Source organism: Felis catus, chromosome B2 (genome assembly GCF_018350175.1).
Source record: "Felis catus isolate Fca126 chromosome B2, F.catus_Fca126_mat1.0, whole genome shotgun sequence".
Lineage (NCBI taxonomy): Eukaryota > Metazoa > Chordata > Mammalia > Carnivora > Felidae > Felis > Felis catus.
In genome coordinates, this window is record NC_058372.1 from 91,293,128 (window position 1) to 91,314,827 (window position 21,700).

At 35.0% G+C, this 21,700-nt stretch overlaps 1 protein-coding gene across 5 annotated transcripts in view; it reads left to right on the forward strand.

Annotated features, from left to right (window-relative positions):
* GRIK2 (glutamate ionotropic receptor kainate type subunit 2) overlaps nucleotides 1–21,700 on the forward strand; it is a 651,626-nt gene that overhangs the window by 268,047 nt on the left and 361,879 nt on the right. For all 5 annotated transcript variants that reach the window (XM_019831021.3, XM_019831024.3, XM_019831022.2 and 2 more), the window contains exons 4-6: nucleotides 10,779–10,960; nucleotides 17,300–17,353; nucleotides 20,617–20,790. In XM_019831021.3, coding sequence (XP_019686580.1) covers nucleotides 10,779–10,960; nucleotides 17,300–17,353; nucleotides 20,617–20,790 — 410 coding nt within the window. The remainder of the gene's footprint in view (nucleotides 1–10,778; nucleotides 10,961–17,299; nucleotides 17,354–20,616; nucleotides 20,791–21,700) is intronic.

Below are 21,700 nucleotides of genomic sequence, written 5' to 3' on the forward strand. Positions count from 1 at the left end.
GAGAACAGAGCAACAGAGAAAGAATTCCTATCTCCAAACATGCCTGGAGTTTATTTTCAGTTACAGGATGCACTGAGTTCCCTTTTTGTTCAAAGCATTGTGAATTAGGTCTGCACAAATTACCAAGAGAGTTCTGACAAAAACAACTGCCTTCTCATTACACTGCACAGCTTTTTATTTGCCCTATCTCATTATACCAGGCATAGGCCCACATTCAGCATCTGTATGAATAGGACAAAGAGAAATTAGATGATAGGATGGACCTAGAGCTGAGTCAGCCTAGGACAAAGCTACTTAACCATGACTGTGGTGCCCCTATAGTAAGCACAGCACTTAAGTTGCCATGGCTGGAAATCAGTCACTAACGCGCTTATCCTCTCGTGAATCAGATGCAAGTAAGTTGTCATAACAGTAAGCTAATACAAATACACCGATAATTCTGTTGGCTCCTCATAAATGGAAGCATTCTAAATAGAAAATGGACCTTAGCACATATTGAACTTAGACCTCAAGGCTATAGCAGCCAAAGACTTTTACCCTTGGCATGGTCAAACGCACTCTTTGCTTTCTAATAATGACATAATTACTTTTTCTCATAGCAATGAGAGAAGAAACAGGGACAACATATTTTGGTATTGACTTGGGAAATAATCAGCCTGGCAGCCTCTGCCTTCCAGGGATCATAGATATCCTCCCTGTAACACCTCAGGTCAGTGCATTTTCTGAAGCAGGCTGTTATCAGGTAGGAGCCCTGTGAGGTGGTGTAGAGCTAGTCTTGCAGCTTGGACCCAGCCTCAAGCACATGGTAGAGGAGTCTCCCTCTACTTGTCCTAGAGAATCATAAGCCACTGTTGTAATCTGCCTGTTGCTTTGGAATTCTTTGGAATTGAGTTGAGCCTAAGGACTCCATCTTTCAGTGGCCACTCAGCATAGTTCCACCTAACTGCTGTCATAGTATCCAGGCCTGTACTAAAACTGTCCTGTGTTCCACCTTAAAAGTTCCAGATCACTGTACTCGCCAGACTTATGAAATAAGCCTAATAGGTTATGGATTGCTGCTAGATATATGCAGACATAAAATGTGTAAGGTCAATGCTAGTCAGGAGGCTTTTAGAATAATCCATCTGCAAGATAATAATAGCTCAATTCAGTGTATTAGAAGCAATAAGAGTTGGTAGAAAGGATTTTCTAATAGTTTGGATATAAGATATGCTAGCAAGAGCTGATCAAAGATAATACCAAGGTTTTTGGCCTGGGTAAATGGAATGATAAGAGTTGCCATTATACTATGTGGGGAAAACTGAGGGAGGAGGAGTTTTGGATGCTGAGGACATGAAGAGCCAATTTTGGAATGTTATATATTATTTACTATATAACAAAGTAAAGACGCTGCATTATTCAGGAGACTCCAAGACCACCTTCCCTTCTGACACCGATTGCAATTTCAAATGTCCCCAATATCACCATCAAGTTTGATAATTCACTAAAACTGCTCAGAGAATGACTGAAAGTGGTTATTCTCTTTGTTACAATTTATAGCATCAGAAGGATACAGATTTAGGCCAGCTGAGAGAAGAAGCACATGGGACAGAGTCCAGGAGAGGGTCCACCCTCAGAGATTGCAGTTGTCTTCCTCCAACAACTCGACTTGTGGACAGTGCTAACTTTTTCAGGCCACAGTGAGTGACAGTATGCATGGAGTATTGCCAACTAGGAAAGCTCATGTGAGCATTGGATGTCCAGAGTTTTTACTGGAGATCGGTCATGTAGACATGGCTGAACACACACTTGGCTGACCTGTAGTCTCTAGCCCCATCCAGAGGCTGAGCTGACACCTCAAAACCCAAAGCCCCTAACATAAATCACATTGTTAGACTATCCAAAGACACTCTTATCAGGCAGGACAGTCCAAGGGCTTAGGGAGCCAATAACAAAGGCCAGACCTCTCTTTGGCAAGGTTAATTTTTTACTACCCAACTGTCAAATAGGAAAGTGAATTTAGGACTCTAGAGTTCAAGGAAGAGGTCTGGCAAGAGATATAAGTTTGGGAGTTATCGGCATATAGATGGAGTATTAATTAGGTTCCTAGCAGGAAGCAGGATTTACTTAGATGCTTGAAGTGAAGAGATTTTGATAGAGACCACTCATAAGATTGCAGGCAGAGTCTGGGGAAAAAAAACAAAAACAGTGCCTGTTCACACACTCACACACACACACACACAGTGATTTTGGAGTTCCGGGAGAGAAATTAATTACCAGAAACCAGTGAGAAGGTTTAATATGTGCCAGGCACAGTACTGATTCATATGCATTAGCTCATTTGATTTTTTTCTGGATGGTATTAATTATTATGGTCACATTTTTATAGATGAAAAAACTAAAATTTGGAAAATTGAAATATCATCTGTAGTGATTCAGTAGAAAGTTAATGAGGTGGGATCAATGCAGACTGCCATGCCACAATATGGTTCAGGAATTTGGCATCACGATACAGCATAAAATGATGGCTTATGAAAAGGTTGCATATGTGTTTGAAAGGTCTCAGCCTTTCTCCATGATTTACCTGCTAAAGATTCTTCAGGTTCTGTCAGTTTATTACTTCCCCATTTAGGTCTTTCGAGGAGGCTTTTCTTTGCTAGATGAGTATTGTGAGCATGTGTGGTATGGACTTTCCAAATGGAAACAGAGCAGAATAGAAACATCATGGCCAGATTGTCCTGTGAGGAGAAGTCAGTGCAGAGATAAATAAGATTTCCCAGGGAAATAGAAACAGAAGAGGTGCATGTATGTGAGTGTGTGTGTGTGTGTACACATGAGCCTGGTTGTGTGTGCACACATACATGTGTGTTATGTGTCAAAGCAAGTTTTCAGAATTTGGGGGGGGGGTTGAGAAGAAGAAACAATATAGAATTTTAATAAGTTGCTTTAGACAATAAATGTATATGCTTTTTAAATGTTTTCAGGAGACTGTAAGTGTCTGCGTTCCTGTTTGGATTCTACTTATTTGAATGCATCTTGGTTCAGGGTTGAACTTTGGGTCCTGCATTCATATAGAGAGCATGGTGCCTGAAATGTATCGTCTGCACTGTATTATATTCCATTCTGAAGCGTAAAAAAAGCTTTGCCATCAATAAAACAATATGGATAGGATTTGATGACACTAATAAATAATGAGGAGACCTTAATAAAGGGATAACTATTGGTAGGCCACTATGCCTACCCCATCACTTAGGTTCAAATCCCTTAACTGAAATATGCCTCTGAACCCAGAACTGGTCTCAAAAACATTTTTCACACAGTGCTACAGCTAGCCAGGGACAATTGACCTTGACATGTAAATTGAAACTCATTTGCTACTTGGTTTCCAATATATCAAGCTAAGTGTTTTTATATGTTTTGAGTTTTGAATATATTAGACTCTAGCATACTTTAAAGATACAGCAAATTTCAAAAAGAGAGAAGGCATTCCCTCTCTGTAAGGTTATTATTATGATTTGAAGATTTTCCTCCCAGGAGACCAGCCCTCTAATTTTACTCTCCCTAGCTTTCTCCCCCTCTTCTAAGAAGATGAAAACCACTTTGGAAGTTTCTTTTCATCTTCCCTGTCTCTTCTCCCTTTTTTTTTCTAGACCCCAATTTTCTTTATTTTCTATTTTCCCTGTACTGATGAACAAATCTACCTTATCTCCACGGAGAGGAAGGCAGGCAAAAATTTGGAGACAGAATTATTTTCAGTGGCAATCTACTTCTCTTCTCTAAGCCACTTTTGATTTTCTTATTATGATCAGCTCCCTTGTGTGTATTTAAAGCATTACCATAGATTGGAAACTCCATAACTGGTATAGATATTTTATTTAGTTTTCTTTAAAACACTCTGTAGCAGAAATACAACATTCTAATAAAAATAACTCCCTGAAATGTTTGGCCTCTCAATGAATTCCCTTTTCTCAACTGAAAAAAGGGGAGGGGTTAATGATGAAGCATTGAATGTGGATGAGTCATTCTTGTATAGTTTATTACACAATGCATTTGAAGGGTAGGGGAGAGGTCTGGGCTGCACAAAGACCACATTAACTGAAATGATAAATAGTCCTGATGAGTGAGCCAGGTGGCAAAACTCTAGTTTGTGTGGCTGCTGAAGTGGATACCTGGGTATAGGAGGAAACTTGGGACCCCCTTCCTGGGGCTGGGGGAGGCTGGGCCTGCAGAGAGGCAGTGTGATTGATCTCTTTAAGAAAGTGCCAGCTGGAGTGTGCATAAATGGCTCCTTCTGGCTTCTCCTTAAAAGCTGAATTGATGGCACCTTCTGAAAAGAGCAGCTCAGACCTCTGTCCCCTGTTAGCTTAAGATAAACCTTGATTTCAGCGACTGTAAAATATCTGAAAGTAGAAAAAGGTTAAAAAAATGTACTCAGTGAAGAAATTAAAGAGAATAGAGGGTAACTCATCTACCAAAATAAAGGGATAATTGCAATGTGGTGCTCTTTTTTGTTAGAAGATTTTCAGGAACCCATCTGTGCAGATTGTTTCTCTTTTATTATCATTACATCAACTAATTACATTAGGGAAAGAGAGGGCATTTTAATTAAAAGATTGTTTTAAGGAGTTATAATTCTACTCTTTCATTAAATAACTTCACTGCATGCCAAATTTGTTAAAGTATGCTCCATTTCTGAAAATTGTTGTTTGAGAATTATTTGTATTAACCACATTTTCAACAAAACAAATTTCATCCTTTTATTTCATCTCAGAGATGGGTTCTTTTCTATTTCTCCATTTTGACCAAAGAATCATAGGAAATTACCACATGTAAACCATCCCAATTATATTAAGAAGCTTACTTTTTTTCCTGTTTTATTTTACACAGCATACATATTTAATATATGATGAATTTGATTAAGGTAATCTTTCCTGAAATTGGAATGTTTTTAGAACATGATAATTTGCAGGGGAATATTGGGGGAAGTAGGAAGATCAATAGAGATCCACAGAGGAAAATGCATACCCAGTATTGTAAGTAGGCATTCCTGCTGTTTAAACCCATTTCCCTTTGGATAAAAACCTCATCCAGGTACATTAAATTGCAGGGATGCCATTAAACAACTCATTAAATAAAGTGGATAAACATCCATTCTTTGGATATTTTGAATCCATCTTCCTTTTTGTCAACTCTCTCTTACTCTTCCAAGTTGTCCTAAATAACAAAATCCAGAGATTTGTATGTAATTACCAGATAAAGGGAAGTCATAGGATCTAGAATGGAAAAACAATGTCACAGGATAGAGCAATGAAGACTTAGCAGGCAAGAAAGAAGTCTAAGCACCTGGTGCTGGAGATGGTGAAAAGCCAAATTTAAAAATCATGTTTCTACTTTCAGTATTCAAACAACTCTAGATTTCTGTCCTCTGATTGGAATCCTGAACTACTTTTATTCCAAAAAACTGAATGTAAAAAGCTTTACAGACATAACTTCTGTGTTAAAAAAATGTATCTCATGCAGTTCAAGACTGAAAAAAATACAGTTATCGCAATCATTATATTTGCCTGTGAAACAATGTTTTACATATAGTAGATGTGCAGTAAAATATATGCTGAATGAATGAATAAAAGGAACAGTACACTCTAATTCTTAAGTAGGAGATGGTAGTTCCTACTAGCAGCAGTTGTTTTTATTTTTTTTATTTATTTTTATTTTAGCTCTTCAATATTATTCCTTAGGGAAGCTAGCAAACTGAAATCTGTTACATTAATGCCAGCAGGGATATATATGTGTGAAGAGAATAAGTAAACATTTATTGCACCTGATGGCTCAATGGACCATCCACATGAGCTCTTAAGAGACTTGAAAATACTTGCCAGGATTTATATTTAGGGTGAACTCTGCAAATACTATTTGTGGATTTTTATCCTTCAGAAAATTTCTATTTTTTTAGTCACTTGAGATTTTTCAATTCAAAGCTGTTGGATAAATCTGTAGCCAGCTATGTAGCTTCTTTTTCTTGGGTAATGAGTTAATCTCTTAAAATTTTTATTAAAATTTTGATGTTGTTAGGTTTTCAGTCAAAATCAGTGCCAAAATAACTTCCAAGAACAGATTTAAATACCAGCACTTAAAAAAAAAATTACTACAGTCTTCCTAATCTTTGCCAAAATAACAACATTGACAACTGCTACTTTTCGAGAGTCTAATATGTGACAGTTCCTTTTTTGGTGTTTTGTAATTAGTACATATATGATTTTACCCTGTTATGGAGAAGAAGAAGGCAAAGCAGAAAGAGATATGATGTCTTGCACAAAGTCATACAGATCATATATATATATATATTTAAATTTTTTTAATGTTTATTTTTGAGAGAGAGAGAATGTGAGCAGGGGAGGGGTAGAGAGAGAAGGAGACACAGAATCCAAAGCAGGCTCCAGGCTCTGAGCTGTCAGCACCAAGCCTGATGCAGGGCTCGAACCCACGAACCGTGAGATCATGACCTGAGCCAAAGTCGGATGCTTAACCGACTGAGCCACCCAGGTGCCGCTAGATTGTGTATTTTTGAGGGAAGAATCCAACCAGCACTGAGAGGCTGATTCTACTATGATAGACTAAATCCCCCAAATTTATATTTGACTTGCATAAAATCTTGTAAGATAAGTAAAGCCAAGGATAGCTTTTTTTCCCCTTATTCAGCAAAAGGTGTTATTAGATCATTCTGCATTTATATATTTTATGAGAATAATAGAAAATCCGAGCTAGGAAAAAATTAGAAATAATCCAATTAGTAATTCTTTGACTTTTTGGTTTTTATATCATCTTACATTCTTTTTTTTTTAAATGTTTTATTTATTTTTGAGACAGAGAGAGACAGAGCATGAGCAGGGGAGGGGCAGAGAGAGAAGGAAACACAGAATCTGAAGCAGGCTCCTGAGCCGAAGTCGGACGCTTAACCGACTGAGCTACCCAGGCGCCCCAATCATCTTACATTCTTAAGAATAATTAAAGATCTCTAAAAACATTTGTAAGATTTTTGTAAGTTTCTTTAATATTTGACTTAGTGGAAGGAAGCTGGGATTTTCATATCTGATTCCTTATTCAATCTGCTGTGACATCATCTGTGTCTCGTAACCTCTACTGGGAGACTCCATTGTCAATGTGGGAGAGAATGAAAGAAAAAAGCTTTAGTATTATTATGTATTATTATTAAAATAGTTGCACCTTAGGGAACACCCCCAAAAGAGTACAGACATGTGTGGACCTTACTTTGAAAACTGCTGATCTAGATAAAACTCATTTAATAGCCGTAGAAACCAAAGTGTCCCATCAGTCTGTTACTGAACTCAAGTCTGATGATGGATTAGGAAGGGACTGATACTTTCCTACAAGGATATTATATGTGATTAGGATGGGCAGTAAGCTACACTGTGGAAATACATGGAGATGATTTTGAGGGAGTCTATTTTTACCTCTCTCGTGTTCCTACTAATAGCACAATAATCTGCCCCCACCTCCCTAGTAGAACTGTCCTTGCCTGGGTCATCAGTTATCTTCTAGTTAAATTTAATAAACACTTTCTTAAAGTGTTTACTATTATTTCTTTGTTACTAGCAACCCTTGACATGGATGATCACTCCCCTTCTTTTGAACGCTCAGTTGACCTGATCCTCCCATGATCTCATGCTCAGTGGAAGCACTCTCTCCCCCTAGTTGTCCAAGCCAGAAATCTGGGAAACTTCCCTGACTCAGTGCTCTCCCTCACCAAGTACTCTCAGTATTTTTTTAAAAATCTCTTTCTGGTCCATCCCCTTCTTTCTCCATCTTGCCCTGTACACACATCTTTGCATTTTCTAGCCTGCATTATTCCAACTGCCTTCCAACTCTTTCTTCCTCCAGTTTTAGCTCTTTTGATCTGTCATCCATACTGAAAATCTGAGTGGTTCTTTTGAAATGCGGATTCCAAGTGGGTACTTTCCACCACCTTTAAGACCTCAACTCTAAAGTAATTTACATGGGCTTCTTAGGCAGCCTCATGCCCCCTTAAATTAAACTTTCATCACTTCTTCCTTGCTTCTTAAGATTCTTTGCTCGTGCTCTCTCACTCCCCTGCCAGTATAAAAACTGTTTTGTTCTGTTTTTTCTTCTATCTATTCCTTCCACTCTTACTCCTTTTAGTCAGGTAGTAACTTAGATGTCACCCTCTTGGAGTAATTTCTGTAAGCACTCTCATCCCGAGTTAGAGGATTCTGCTATATATTCTTCTTCAATAATTGCATTTTCCCCATCAAAGTATTATTTGCCACTTTTTATTTATAATTGCCTGCTTAATGACCTTTACCTGTCCCCCACCCCTCATATATTTTTAATATGGTATGGGTAGGAGATTTGTCTATTTTATTTTTTATTGTACTGCCAATATCTAAAACAATGCTTGACCTATAGTAAGAATTGAATAAATTTAACAAAATTGTTTGATGCAAGAGTAAATGAATGATGTCTTCTTTTCTTTCTCTCATTCCTACAGTCAGTTGTATGTACAGATTTCTGATTCACTTTTCCTAATGAAGTTGGAATTCATTCTTTGAACTATTTTATTTTTTATGATGCTAGCTAATATAATATAGTTATTATCCTATCATATTATTATGCCAAAGTGTTTCAAAGAGTGACTCACATATGACACTGAAATCAGACTTATGTTTGGAAATTGGTCTTACTTTTTGATGACCAGGAAAAATCACGTGGGAAGATTGTTAAAAATGTACATGCATGAGTCCTATCCTCTTAAGGTTCTGATTCAGCTTTTATATTATAACCAGCTTCATAGATTACTGTCATAGCTTCCAAAGTATGGGAGCCATTGCCTTACTACAATTATACTTTGGTTTATTTATAAAAGTAGTTAACGCTACTACCCTTTAACAATTCGTTAACAATTTGTTCTAATTTAGTTGCAGAGCACTCCTGTGTGCAAACAAACATATAGCCTTTTATACACGTTCTGGAGGATTTTATAAGCCCAATGTTACACTACTACAATTAAGCAGGTGTTATAAATTCAAATATTTGTTTTTACCTTTGTTTAACCCAAGTTTACATCTTTACTCATTATATGTACATTAATTCTCTGGACTGAATTGTATTATGTTTAATGAGTACATTGAATATAAATTAGCTATGTAAAACTTATTTTAATATAGCTAGTACATCTAAATTTATAAAACAAAATAAGATAATTGTAGTATGTTGTGTAATTTATGCAACAATTATTTGTAGAATTTTAAATGGCAAAATTCTCATAACTTACAATGAAGTAAATTTTATGGCACAATATTTTAAAAGCAAAAGATACTAGGTATATTTGTAAATTTACATATTTTTACATTGTATGTCTCACTCGAGAATGAAAATACTGAAAACTAGTTATGTTAATTTTATTAACTATGTTACAACATATTAAAATGTGTAGAGCATTACATGTATAAGACCTATTCATTTAAAAATTGAATGAAAAAGATTCCTAGAATTAGATTTTACTCCCTGTATCATGTGTTATTTTAATACACAGATTGTTTTTACTCACAATAAGATATATTTTTATTCCTGTTATTCCAATTTCTAAATAGGGTAAAATCACACACACACACATACTCACATATATTGTTTGCAATACTAATATTTATGAAGGTAGTTCTTCAGGGAGATAGAAATGGAGAAAAATACAGAGATGAAACGGGAAAAAAAAAGGTAAATAAGAAAGAAGAGTAGTAGGAGGAGATGAGAAAATTGCTTCATATCATTCCAAGATAGAATAGAAGTAGATGATCCTTTTTTCTTATCACACTTTTTAACATGTTGAGTCTTTTATATGAGTTCTTAAAGAGGTTTCATTGCTTGAAGTTTGTATGAAAAAATAAATTTGATGGTATGTCTCTATTATTTAAAAATGCCTACCAGTTCTATGACCTATTGAACATGTGTCTATTAATTTGATATACTTTGAAACATAATCAGGAGCTATTTCTCTAGGAAAATATTTGCTTTACTAATACCGTGTGTGGTTATATTTATTTCTGGAGTTAATGTTCTATCTAACAAACAATACAAAAAATGTTTTATTTCTTTAAGTAATTTAATAATGGTCCAGGCTACTACTTAGAGTCTATTTTATTAAAGAAAGTTACTTTACTCTTACATATATACCAAATTACTAGACAATTAGTTGTAAACAAACAAACAAAAAAACTAACTCTAGTTTCTGATACTGGAGAATAATAACATAAATTATGTCCACTATAAAATACAGTGTTAAGTGGACAAACTGGAACAGTAGTCACCGACTTATAACAACCTTTAAGACATAGTCACAAACTACTATTAATGTAAAATGCAAAACAAAACAAAATAAAACTCTAAGTGTATCTGTGGAAATGCTGAGAAAATGTGTGGAGGAATAATATTTGTAAGCTGTTAACTGTGACAACCTTGTAGGAGCAGAATTGGGGTACAAAGGGAGACAGACTGTTTTGTTCTATATCCTTTTATTTATTTAAATTATTTTCATCAACTTATGTATATCTTTCATAATTTGAAAAATACCTTAAAGAATTTGAAAAATGATCATTCTAACAAAACTAATGGGATCTGGAGTTAGGAAGTAGGAATTTCAGTGGTCCCACCATGAATGCACATATACATGGTCAAGGAAATCAGGCATTGTAGTGAGTATGTTCTGTGATTTTATGACCTACTCTGTTTTTTCTCTAATCTTCTTTTTCCCCCCTTTTTCATTAAAGGTCTCATTCGTTTGCAGGAGCTCATCAAAGCTCCATCACGGTACAATCTTCGGCTTAAAATCCGTCAACTACCTGCCGATACAAAGGATGCAAAACCCTTACTAAAGGAAATGAAAAGAGGCAAAGAGTTCCATGTAATCTTTGACTGTAGCCATGAAATGGCAGCAGGCATTTTGAAACAGGTAATCTTTAATTTACTTAAATTCTTGGTTTCTTTATTGAATTTGCATTTAAAGCATGGCCTTTTTTTTTAAGCAAAGTGTTATTGTCACATAGTTAAAATGAGCCATAGAAGTCACCTTGATGTAATTTTCTGATAGAAAAATATGACATTTGCTTTTAGTTAATTTTCTTTAAGAAAAAGTAATGTAAATACTGATGATCTTCAAAACACATTGTTTGAAGTTCTGAGGTTTTTTCAAATGGCTACAATGCTGTTTGTTAATGTGAATGATGGTTATTATGGTAGATATTTGTTTGTACTGAAAGGAAGGAATAAACTGACAGTCAATGATTGAGCAGCTCAACCGTTAAAATCAACCAGTTGAAAAAAGAGAAAAAAAGGTTTGCTATTTAGCTGGCATCTTCTAGGAGATCCCTTGCACATCACTTATTTAATCAGCACAATGACCACATGAAGTAGAGACTATCTCCACCTCACAGATGAAGAAACTGAGTCTTGGAAAGATTGAATAACTTTCTCAATGCCCACCAGCAAGGAACTAACAGAGGGATTAATATCTCACCTAGTGATGTTAAGTATTCATTCCAGAATAAAGCATTGCTAACTCAAAAGTTAATACTAAAATCAATCAAACGAAATAATTTATAGCAGTAAAACCTTTTAGTGTTACTTTTGTACTATTCCAAACTAACAGTATAATGGAAAACAGCAATTATTATTCTCCCCTATATTACAGATGAGAAAAGAGACTGATGTTGGGCATTAAATGTCTGGTATGAGCCCATATATTTACTATGTAGTAGTCTAGATTTGGATTCAAGTCTTTGCACTTTGTTTTTTAAGCTCTTGTAAAGACACTGGCTGATATCACAGTGGCTTGGGATTAGTCAACTGTCCTGAAACCTCTCATGTATAAGATAAAATATCACTATTGGAGAGTTATGCAGATTCAGATGTCAAATTATATCCCATAAAATATAACTATCAATTGTAAATGCCTGTTATAACATGGTTAGTTTGTTAAGCAGATGGTTGTCCAATCTTCCAATATGAATGTTGGTTTCACTGCAATAAAATATTTAATTGGATTTGGAAAATTGCTCTAGTGTTATATTTGGGTAGTAAAGCATATGAGATTTGGGTGTGTCTTTGCTTGTTGTTGTTTTTTGTTTTGTTTTGTTTTGTTTTGTTTTGTTTTTGGTAGTGAATAATCAGTGAAATGCAGAGTAGGAATTTGTTTTTCATGTAATACCAAAGACAATTCTTGATCACATTTAGAATTACAGGCTTGGAAAGGAGACCTTTCCTTTATGCCCAGAGTGAGTAGTATTTTACGATTTGTCAGTGACAGCGCTTTGGTCGGCTTTCTCTAGGCTTCCAACAAGTACATAAATGATCAGTTGTCTTGTCTCTAGAGTAACTAACTGACTTATTTTGCTATCAACTTTAATAATAGAATTGCCATTCTGCCTTCTATTTGATATATCCATTATAATTGGTTTCTTATATGTAACCTGCTCTGTTTGTAAAATAAAAACAGAATTAAGATAATATTTAAAATATATATAGCAGAAAAGGTTACATAATTTTAGCAAGATTAGTAGAATCTTTGCAAGATTAGTAGAAAAGTCACAGCACAGGTAAAATGATTATATGAGACTTAAAATGAAATCAGAGTAACATTATTACACAGAATGTGTATGTTCAGAATCTGTAACACTAACAGACCACATGTATGATGTTTGTTTTTTCCTTACCTTGTCCTAGAGAGTATTTGTTCCACATTTGGATATCAGTTATTCTAGAAATGAATTCAAGAAGAAAGCAAATAGCTTCCTTATAAATGAAGCAACACATTTAATAGGACTCTATTTCATGATTTATAAATTTTTTTGGAGATTTCTCAACATTGGTTAAAGACGGAAGTCCAAAAAAATGGTATAGGAGTTGGAGAGCGAGCATAGATGGGCTGGGCTGTCCTTGTGTGGCTTAATCTAAGAACCACTAATAGGAGTATCCAGAAATATGGATAGGTTTATCAAGTTAGCCCTATTTGTTTCATTGTTTTATTTATTTTAACTAAGTGAGCCTTTCTTAAATATTGGGCAAAAGTGAACTTGCAGTTTTCTTCCCTGAATGCTTTAAAAGGGACTGAAGCTTGAAGCTGGCTATTTGAGTGCAGTAATTGGCATACATGCCTTAATAACAAAAGATTCGACCTCCACCCAAATTTGTCAAAGAGAATCACCTATGGCAGGGCGAAGATGATCTGCATTTAAGCCTCACAAGGTCATTCTATTACAGAGAAAAAGTATTAATCAAGACCTTGAAAGTCTAGATTAGAGACTGTGAAAAATTTTAGGCTGGAAAAATGTGAAAGCAGATGCAAATAAACTTCCACAGCATCAAGAAGTAAAATTAAATTAAATTTTAAGAAATGTGTCTAAAGCCCACCTCTTCAATTGTTAACTTTGAGTGATGTAACTTCTGGATACAACCTGAAGGATAAACCGATTGCATATTATATGCCTAGAAGTGTTAATTTGTCAAATGGCATTGTTAGCACTACTCTAGTTAAATGTTGGGGATTTCTAATAATATTTTGATTTTGGAAAATCTGTGGCATTTCTTTCCAGGAAGGATAATACAGTACAACCAATTTTTCTATTGTGGCCACTCTCATTTATTTATACATAAAGATATATTAATTTTATTCTTATTAATGTGGTTTGAACGGTCCATCCAGTTCATTCAAAAATAGTGGCAAGGGCGCCTGGGTGGCTCAGTGGGTTGAGCATCTGACTTCAGCTCGGATCATGATCTCACAGTTCATGAGTTCAAACCCTACATCTCTCTCTCTGCTGTCAGTGCGGAGCCCACTTCAGATCTTCTGTTTCCCCCCAACTCCACCTCTCCCTGTCCCTCCCGGCTTGTTCTCTCTTCCTCTTTCTCTCTCTCAAAAATAAATAAACATTGAAAAAATAATGAAAAAAGAGAAAAAAACATTGGCAAGATGTAAGTGTTATAATTTAAAAAACATCCAGAACAAGTTTGTGGTGTCTAAATGTGGTATCTCTCCCGATTGAATGGGGGCTCCAAATGTGGGGCCATGGGTGGAAGCCAGTGGTGCAGGCAGTGAAAAGAATTCACCTGAAGCAGAACAAAAGAGATAGAAGTTTATTGAATATACCACGAGGAGGTGGGAGGCAGGACAGCAAAGGAGAGGCTGTCTGGCAAGAGGAAATAGGTGGGGGCTGTCTGTAAAGAGGGAAGGTGAGGAGGTATGGCTACCTGGAATTTTCCTTTTTGGAACCTGTGCCTAGTTGTAAGTAGCCTGTTGGTTAGTTAGAGTCTGTGGATATTTTGAGGCGGATTGCCTGATAAGCCTATCTGTATCAGCCGGGTGGTCGCTGTGAGCCCCTTTGCCTCGATCAAGTTTCCATTCCTCAAGCCTGTTGTCTAAAAGTGGCCTCATAAAGTTCTTTTTTAAATTCCACTGGAAATTATTAACTTATCTTTCAAGAGAGATACCCTGTTGTCCTTTTTTTTTTTTTTTTTTTTTTTTTTTTGGTTAATGTTACAGTGTAGGTACTCAATCAAAAATAACTAACCTTCTCTATTTAGATCACACATCATAGTCCATAATTGATTCTTATTTTCAGAATCAAAGGCTGAAGGAAGGTCAATGAAAGGCATAAACAGTCCTCAGTCATCCCCTACAGATTTCTTCTCACAGTGATGAAGGAAGCTGTGGCTGGTTCAGAATACCCATGTCAGAAGCAAACCACTCTCCCCGCCATCATCTCTTTAATCCCTTCCATCCCTACCTCCAAAACACAATTTTCAATACTGGCTTGAGATGAGGTTTTCAAAATATCAAGGTGAAAACAGGCAAAAAGTTTAGATTACATAGATCCTACAATGGATCTACATTTTTTGGGAACATAAAATATACCATTTTATAAAATGCCTTGTATCCAAAATCCAAGAATTAGAGACCTAGAGTTCATGTTTACTCACTATCTCAGTTTTTTGGCTGATTTATTCATTGTTATTATTTTGTACTTTCCTCACTTATAAAATAAGTATAATAATAGGACCTACCTCATAAGGTTTTTAATGAGGCTATCAGGAAGCAAGAATTTCTCCCCCTTCAGGGGTCCTTCTAGCTGGACTAAGAATCAAATTGACATGAGAGAGATTAACAGGAGAGAAGCAAATTTAATACAGGGAATCCACACAGACGTGGAAATTCCAAAATAAGTTGGGCAAAATGAGATATATATAGATTATGCTGAACTAAGGAGAAGGGGGACTTTTGAGGAAAAGGATGCAATTCACAGGGCAGTAAGAAGAGCAGATGTTTGATAATTAGATGTTTGTCTATCACTCATATAATATTTATCTCCGATAATAACCCTTATTCTAGGAAAGAGTCCCAATTTAGATTTTTCTATGTTGTTAAAGAAGGGGCAAAAGTTTCTCTTGTGTCTGCAGGGTTTCATTTGCCTTCAGCTCAAAGTAATCTTCACGCCAAAGTGGCCCATCTTGAGTCTGCTTGTTTTCAGCCTCTACAAGACTTATTGATTAAAATGTGCAATGTCCTTAGAAGAGTGCCTAACACATTTTGGGCATTATATGCTATTTATAGCTGTACATCTGAAGCACTGTTTCTTTCAATTATCTTTATCCATTTTTCTGTACCTGTTGAGTTGATACGTAAAAACTATAGACAAGGATAATGTTGAGCTGTCATTATATAGTTCTGGAGTTGAGAAATCTTTTGTGCATATCCATCAGGAATAGTGAATACCTTCTACGAAGATAATCTTATAAACCTTTAGTAAGATACATTTTCTCTTACTTTGATTAAGATTCACACTTCATCAGAGCATTATTGGTTCATACAGTCTTTATTCATTCAGGAAATATTATTTGATAATTTGATTCCTAAGTATTGTACACCTAGTTCCATTATGTGTGTGTGGTTGAGCAGGGGGGAGTTCACAAATGATGACCAAATATGTATTCTTATTATAAATCACAATATCACAGTATCTAAAGTCCTTTCCTTTGCTCAGTTTTTGATGCCGCCTTTCATTAACAAATGTTTCTCCCTTTTAAAAAAGTGTATTTTGTATGTTCCAAAATTTTCACAAAATCTATTCTTTCTTAACTGAATAGCTTACTTCTAATATACAAATTTCATTTTAACTAACTAGTTAACACCTATCTGTAAGCATAGAATACCCAGGGTGTAACTGAGACAGCTACTCAGCAAATGAATATGTGCCGTTAGTATTTTATGGAAAGTATTACATGCACCTGAGGATACTTGTTTCTAAGAGCTCTTCATTCATCTCAAAAATGCATCATTTTTCAATTACATTCACCAACTACTGTTCATTGATAAACAGCTATTTCAAAAGTGTTCTCCTTTTCAAAGGAGAAATTGACATGTCTGAAAGTTCTAACCCAAAGTCCTTATTTTAAGATTGATAATCTAAAATTGACAAGGACTGGGGCACCTGGGTGGCTCAGTCAGTTGAGCATCTGACTTCGGTTCATGATCTCATAGCTCCTGGGTTTGAGCCCCGCATCAGGCTCTGTGCTGACCGCTTGCTCGGAGCCTGGAGCCTGCTTCAGATTCTGTGTCTCCTTTGCTCTCTGCCCCTCCCCCGCTCACACTTTGTCTCACTCTGTTTCTCAAAAATAAATAAATGCTAAATAAATAAATAAATAAATAAATAAATAAAATTGACAAGGACCATAGAAGTATGAAATGAAATAGTAATTTGCAACTGGTCTGTTAGTAAAAGAAAAAAAAAAACATTTTTTAATCTGTACCTTTTGAAGAATAGTGGTGATTTACAGTTGCTCCATTAATGCTAAGGAAAGTCTCCAAGTACTTTAAAAATCGTATTGGCATTGCCTTTGCCACAATTTTTTTCCTAATTGAGTAATAGTGTTCATCAAAATAAAATTGTGTTCCTCCTTAGGATATTTGTAGTGGAGACATTACAAATATAATGAACTAAAATGTGCTAATTTCAGGTTTGTTTCAAATTTAATGTCTCCTTTAATATGTAAAGCCATAAGCTTTACGATTGCAAACTTTTAGCTAATAGCTTTCTATCGAGAGAACTGGTTCGGAAATTCCTTCAGTAACCACTAATCTTCCTTAACTATGGAGAAAAGATTTAGGTTGATCCAGTTTTAATGTAACCTGAATATTATAGCCTAATTCTTCATTGTACCCTACTATTTTGTTCTCCTATTGACATAGTTCATATGATGTATACCTTCAATATTAATATTTTTATTTTTTACTTCATAGGCATTAGCTATGGGAATGATGACAGAATACTATCATTATATCTTTACCACTCTGGTAAGTAATTTATTAAAGCATAAAGATAATGGTCTAAATTTTATTGCTACAACTTTTCAGGATGGAAAATGGGTTTTTGAGTGAGAAGTAATGACTGGCACTTTTGTAGCTTATTTTTTTTTGATAAAACACAGGAGGAATGAATCATCACTGGGAACAAATAATTCTTGGTGGGAAGCTGATGATTTTGAAGTAATTTTATTTCAGATATCAATTCAAAATATTATATCTTATTTATATATTGCTTTAGAGGACTTCTAGAACATTATAGATTTCAAAATTAATTTGCTAAGAAATCAGTATTTTAGAAAAGCACAAATTTTTATGTTGTTATCTCAGTTCTATTTACTTTACAAAAACCAGATTTATTGAAACACCTTTTAGTAGATTAAATTTCCGTCCTGTTTATGCCTATTTTTAGTTGGATTTTTTTAAAGTCAATATGATTTAATTTGCAATTATCAAATTGAATGTTACCTTCATATTTTGTTTTTACACACCCACCACACAGTTCTTCCTTACTATGCATGAAACTCTGACCTCACTCTTTTATCAAATCTACTTACTCTTGGTTCTATATCTTTATTAATATGTTATCCTGATTTTCCTTCCTCTGTGAGATGACTGTCTCTGTCACTAATTCTTTCCTGCTGTAGGGGTGGAAAATTTGTCCTCCTTCCCTTCTAGGTTCTTTGCCTGGTCTAATAATTAAATTGACATAAAACAGATTAACAGGAGAAAAAAACAAATTTAATTTCATACATCAGGAGCCCCAAAGATATGAGACTCAAGGTCAGGTCAGGTAATTGAACTAAGGAATGGGATGAGAGCCTGGGGCTTCAAATGGGAGGAAGGTAATTCACAGACTGATAGAAAGAGCAGATACTTGGTAATTAGAAGTTTACCCTGCTATACAGATAGATCTTTCAGATAAAAAAAAAAGTTACCTCTATTAATAGTTTTTTTTTTCTTTTTTTTTTTCCTGGTACAGAACCACTATGTAAATTCTTTAAGATAGTTAAAACAGACATAAAAGTTTTCCTGAATCTACTGGGTCTTGGTTGCCTTCAGGCCACAGTAATCCACATGCAAAATGGCATATTTGGGGGTGGCATATTCTATTCTCCTTTATTGCCTATCACCAAAATTTGAGAGTATCTCCAAGTTTGAGACTTTATCCTATTTTCCTTTTTCCTCTTTAAATATTTTCTTCCGAACTAGTATGCATGTAAGAACTTCAATTACTACCTTTGATGAAATGAAATCTCAATGTCCATTTGTAAGAGTCCTGAATTGTATTTTGCTACATTACAGAACAAGTCTGTTGCCACATTAAGATAATCTCAAATAATTTAAACCTTAATGTATTGTTCTCTAAATTGACACCCCTTCTGACTGCCTTCAAAGCTTCCATTGTCTGAATCCTATATCACCAACAAAGTTCTACTGTTTTTTCCTCCATACTATCTCTAGTTTGTGTCTCCATTCCCACAATGACCAGTTTAACCAATGCTTTCTGTTAACTCAAAAGTCTTCAATTTGGTCTCCTTGGTTTTAGGACTCTTGAAGCTATCAGACCAAATTACTAAAGTGTAGTTGATCACAATAGCTTCCTATAAAAACAACTCTCCTCCAATCGAGCTTCTTCACACAGTAGTTTGTATTTTACTTGCAAATACTATGGTTAACTGTGCTGTATCTCTATATTACTTCCCACCAGGCTATTTTTTGCAGCCTGTAAGAAACTTAATGATAGGCTGCAGGAGAGGGATTGGAAGGCTTTACTCATTAGCAAATTTTATTTCAATACAGTTACAACTAAGTTCCACCATAATCATAAGATTTTAGAGGAATCAAAAGTATCCCTTAATAAGGAAAAATAAATTAAAAAAAAAAAGAAAAACACATTTAGGATTATAGAAGTCATTAGCCTATAATTGAAGGTCGTTTTTAAATTTAATTTTAATCTAACATTCCTATTTTCTGTTGTTGCTATTTTCCTTCATGAATTCTGTTTTATAGAAAAACTGATCTAGATCAGTCTCCTGAATAGGTTTTATGTTTTCTAATTTTTGTGCCTTTACTGACACTTTGAATGACATCTGTTTCCCTTTTGCCTACCAAGAGCCTGGCCATTCTTTAATGGCAGCTTAGATCCCATCTGTTCTATGAAGTTATTTTTGACTATAAAAATGGAAAGTTACCCATCTTGCTTCTGACTCCTTGCACTTATCACTTCTACTCTTTTGCCCCCGTGTGTGTGTGTGTGTGTGTGTGTGTGTGTGTGTGTGTGTGTGCCTGTGTGTGTGTGTGTCCTTGGCTAGATTGCAAATGTTGAAAAATAAAAACCTAAAAATCCCTTATATTTTTCACAGCACAGAGCACAGTTCAGACCAATATCAGCTGCTCTCCACTAAATTTTAATCCTATTTTGTGGCCTATGTAGCTGTATGCATCCAGGACAAGCTGCCTATAGGACCAATGGCATTACTCTTACCCTGGTTCCCAATATTGTCTGTAAGATCTAAGGATTAACTAATGCCAGCTTGAAAGAGGGCAGAGGTCCCATATGCTGCATGTTCTTATGGTGACATCCAGCTTTTCTGGATGCTTTGGCCCCTCTCTCCTGGGAAAATGAAATGGCAAAGCCAGAACATTCACTACCATCTGGAAATGGCAGCCAAATCTAAAGTGTTCCTTACGGTGAACTTGTTGGGTAGAGTATAAAACAAAGGAACTGCTAGGGTTCCACAACCAAAAAGGCCAGTTTTGTTAACTTTTTCTCTCAGCTTTAATGTAATTTTTGTTAGAAGCCATATATCATGAACTGTTTCTTAAAAAACAAATAAACAAAAAACAAAAACAAAAAAAGTGCCAGTCACCAGTCAAGGAAGAAGAGCATAGAAAAAAAATCGAGTCAGTTAAAAATAAAATGTTTATGCATAAAATTTAAGGGCAATCTATCCTTAACGTGGAGAAGGAAGCTTATGCAAATCTTAAATGCAGGTTTTAGAAAAGCCTGTTGTTTCACTGGTGGAATTAGAATATGATATATACATACATATTTATCTAGAATATATACATTTGCATTGACAAAGCATGAAAATAACCTATTTGAATCTCGGTGATTTGTGATGGTTAACATCATTTGAGAAACAATCATGTTAGCTATTCTAAGGGAAGTAAAAATAATTGACTATTTTAATTATACATGTTTGTGAATATACTCTGTTGATAATAACACAAAGAAATTTGTCTTTCAGGACCTCTTTGCTCTTGATGTAGAGCCCTACCGATACAGTGGTGTTAACATGACAGGGTTCAGAATATTAAATACAGAAAATACACAAGTCTCCTCCATCATTGAAAAGTGGTCAATGGAACGGTTGCAGGCACCTCCGAAACCCGACTCAGGTTTGCTGGATGGATTTATGACGGTATGAATTCCCACTTAAAGATCAGTTTGTGTGTTTTAAGTGATACTGTATAAATCTTTAAATCTTCTGCATACAAACTTGGGTTTAATTGTTTGACATCAAAGGCATGATATCAGAGCTACTATTGCAAATAATTCTATTATGATTTTCTAAATTAATTTTATATGGTAAATTTGTACATGTATACAAGTATCTAAAAAGACATTACAACTATAGTTAGAATACCTGCAATGTAGAGATATCTCTAAGATTAATGGGTGCCATATATAGGATAAATTGGAGACTGAAAAGAAGATGTTAACCTAATAGTTATCCTTTGATCTTAACTACCCATACATGATTATTCTTCATCCTGTTGGGTTCTGATATCATATAGATGACCTACATCACACAAAAATATCCTTTGAGTTATTCATTCTTTATGGCTCAAGACCAACCAATAATCACACTTATCATTTTCAAGTCCTTGATTACACCTAGAAACTGGATTTATACATAAACTATAAAGAAGGGTACATTCTTCTAGAAGTTTAGCTATTTATACCACTGCTGTCAGTGAAAATCTAAGGCAAGGCACAAATATAATTTAACATTTTCTGATAGCTATGTTAAAAAAACACACACAAAAAAACCCAAGTAAAAATCAATGTTATTAATTTATGTCATTTAACTGTATTAAAAAATACTATTATTTGAACAGATAGTCAGTATAAAAATTATGGCAGATGTTTTTCATTTTCTTTTTGCTACTAAGTCTTTGACAATCGTTGTGTATCTGACACTATACATATTAATTCAGACTAGTGACATTTCAAGTGCTCAATAGCCAACTATAAGTACTGGCTACCTTATAAAACCAGGTAGATTTATACTATACTACTTTTATACTATTCTATTTAAACAAATTATA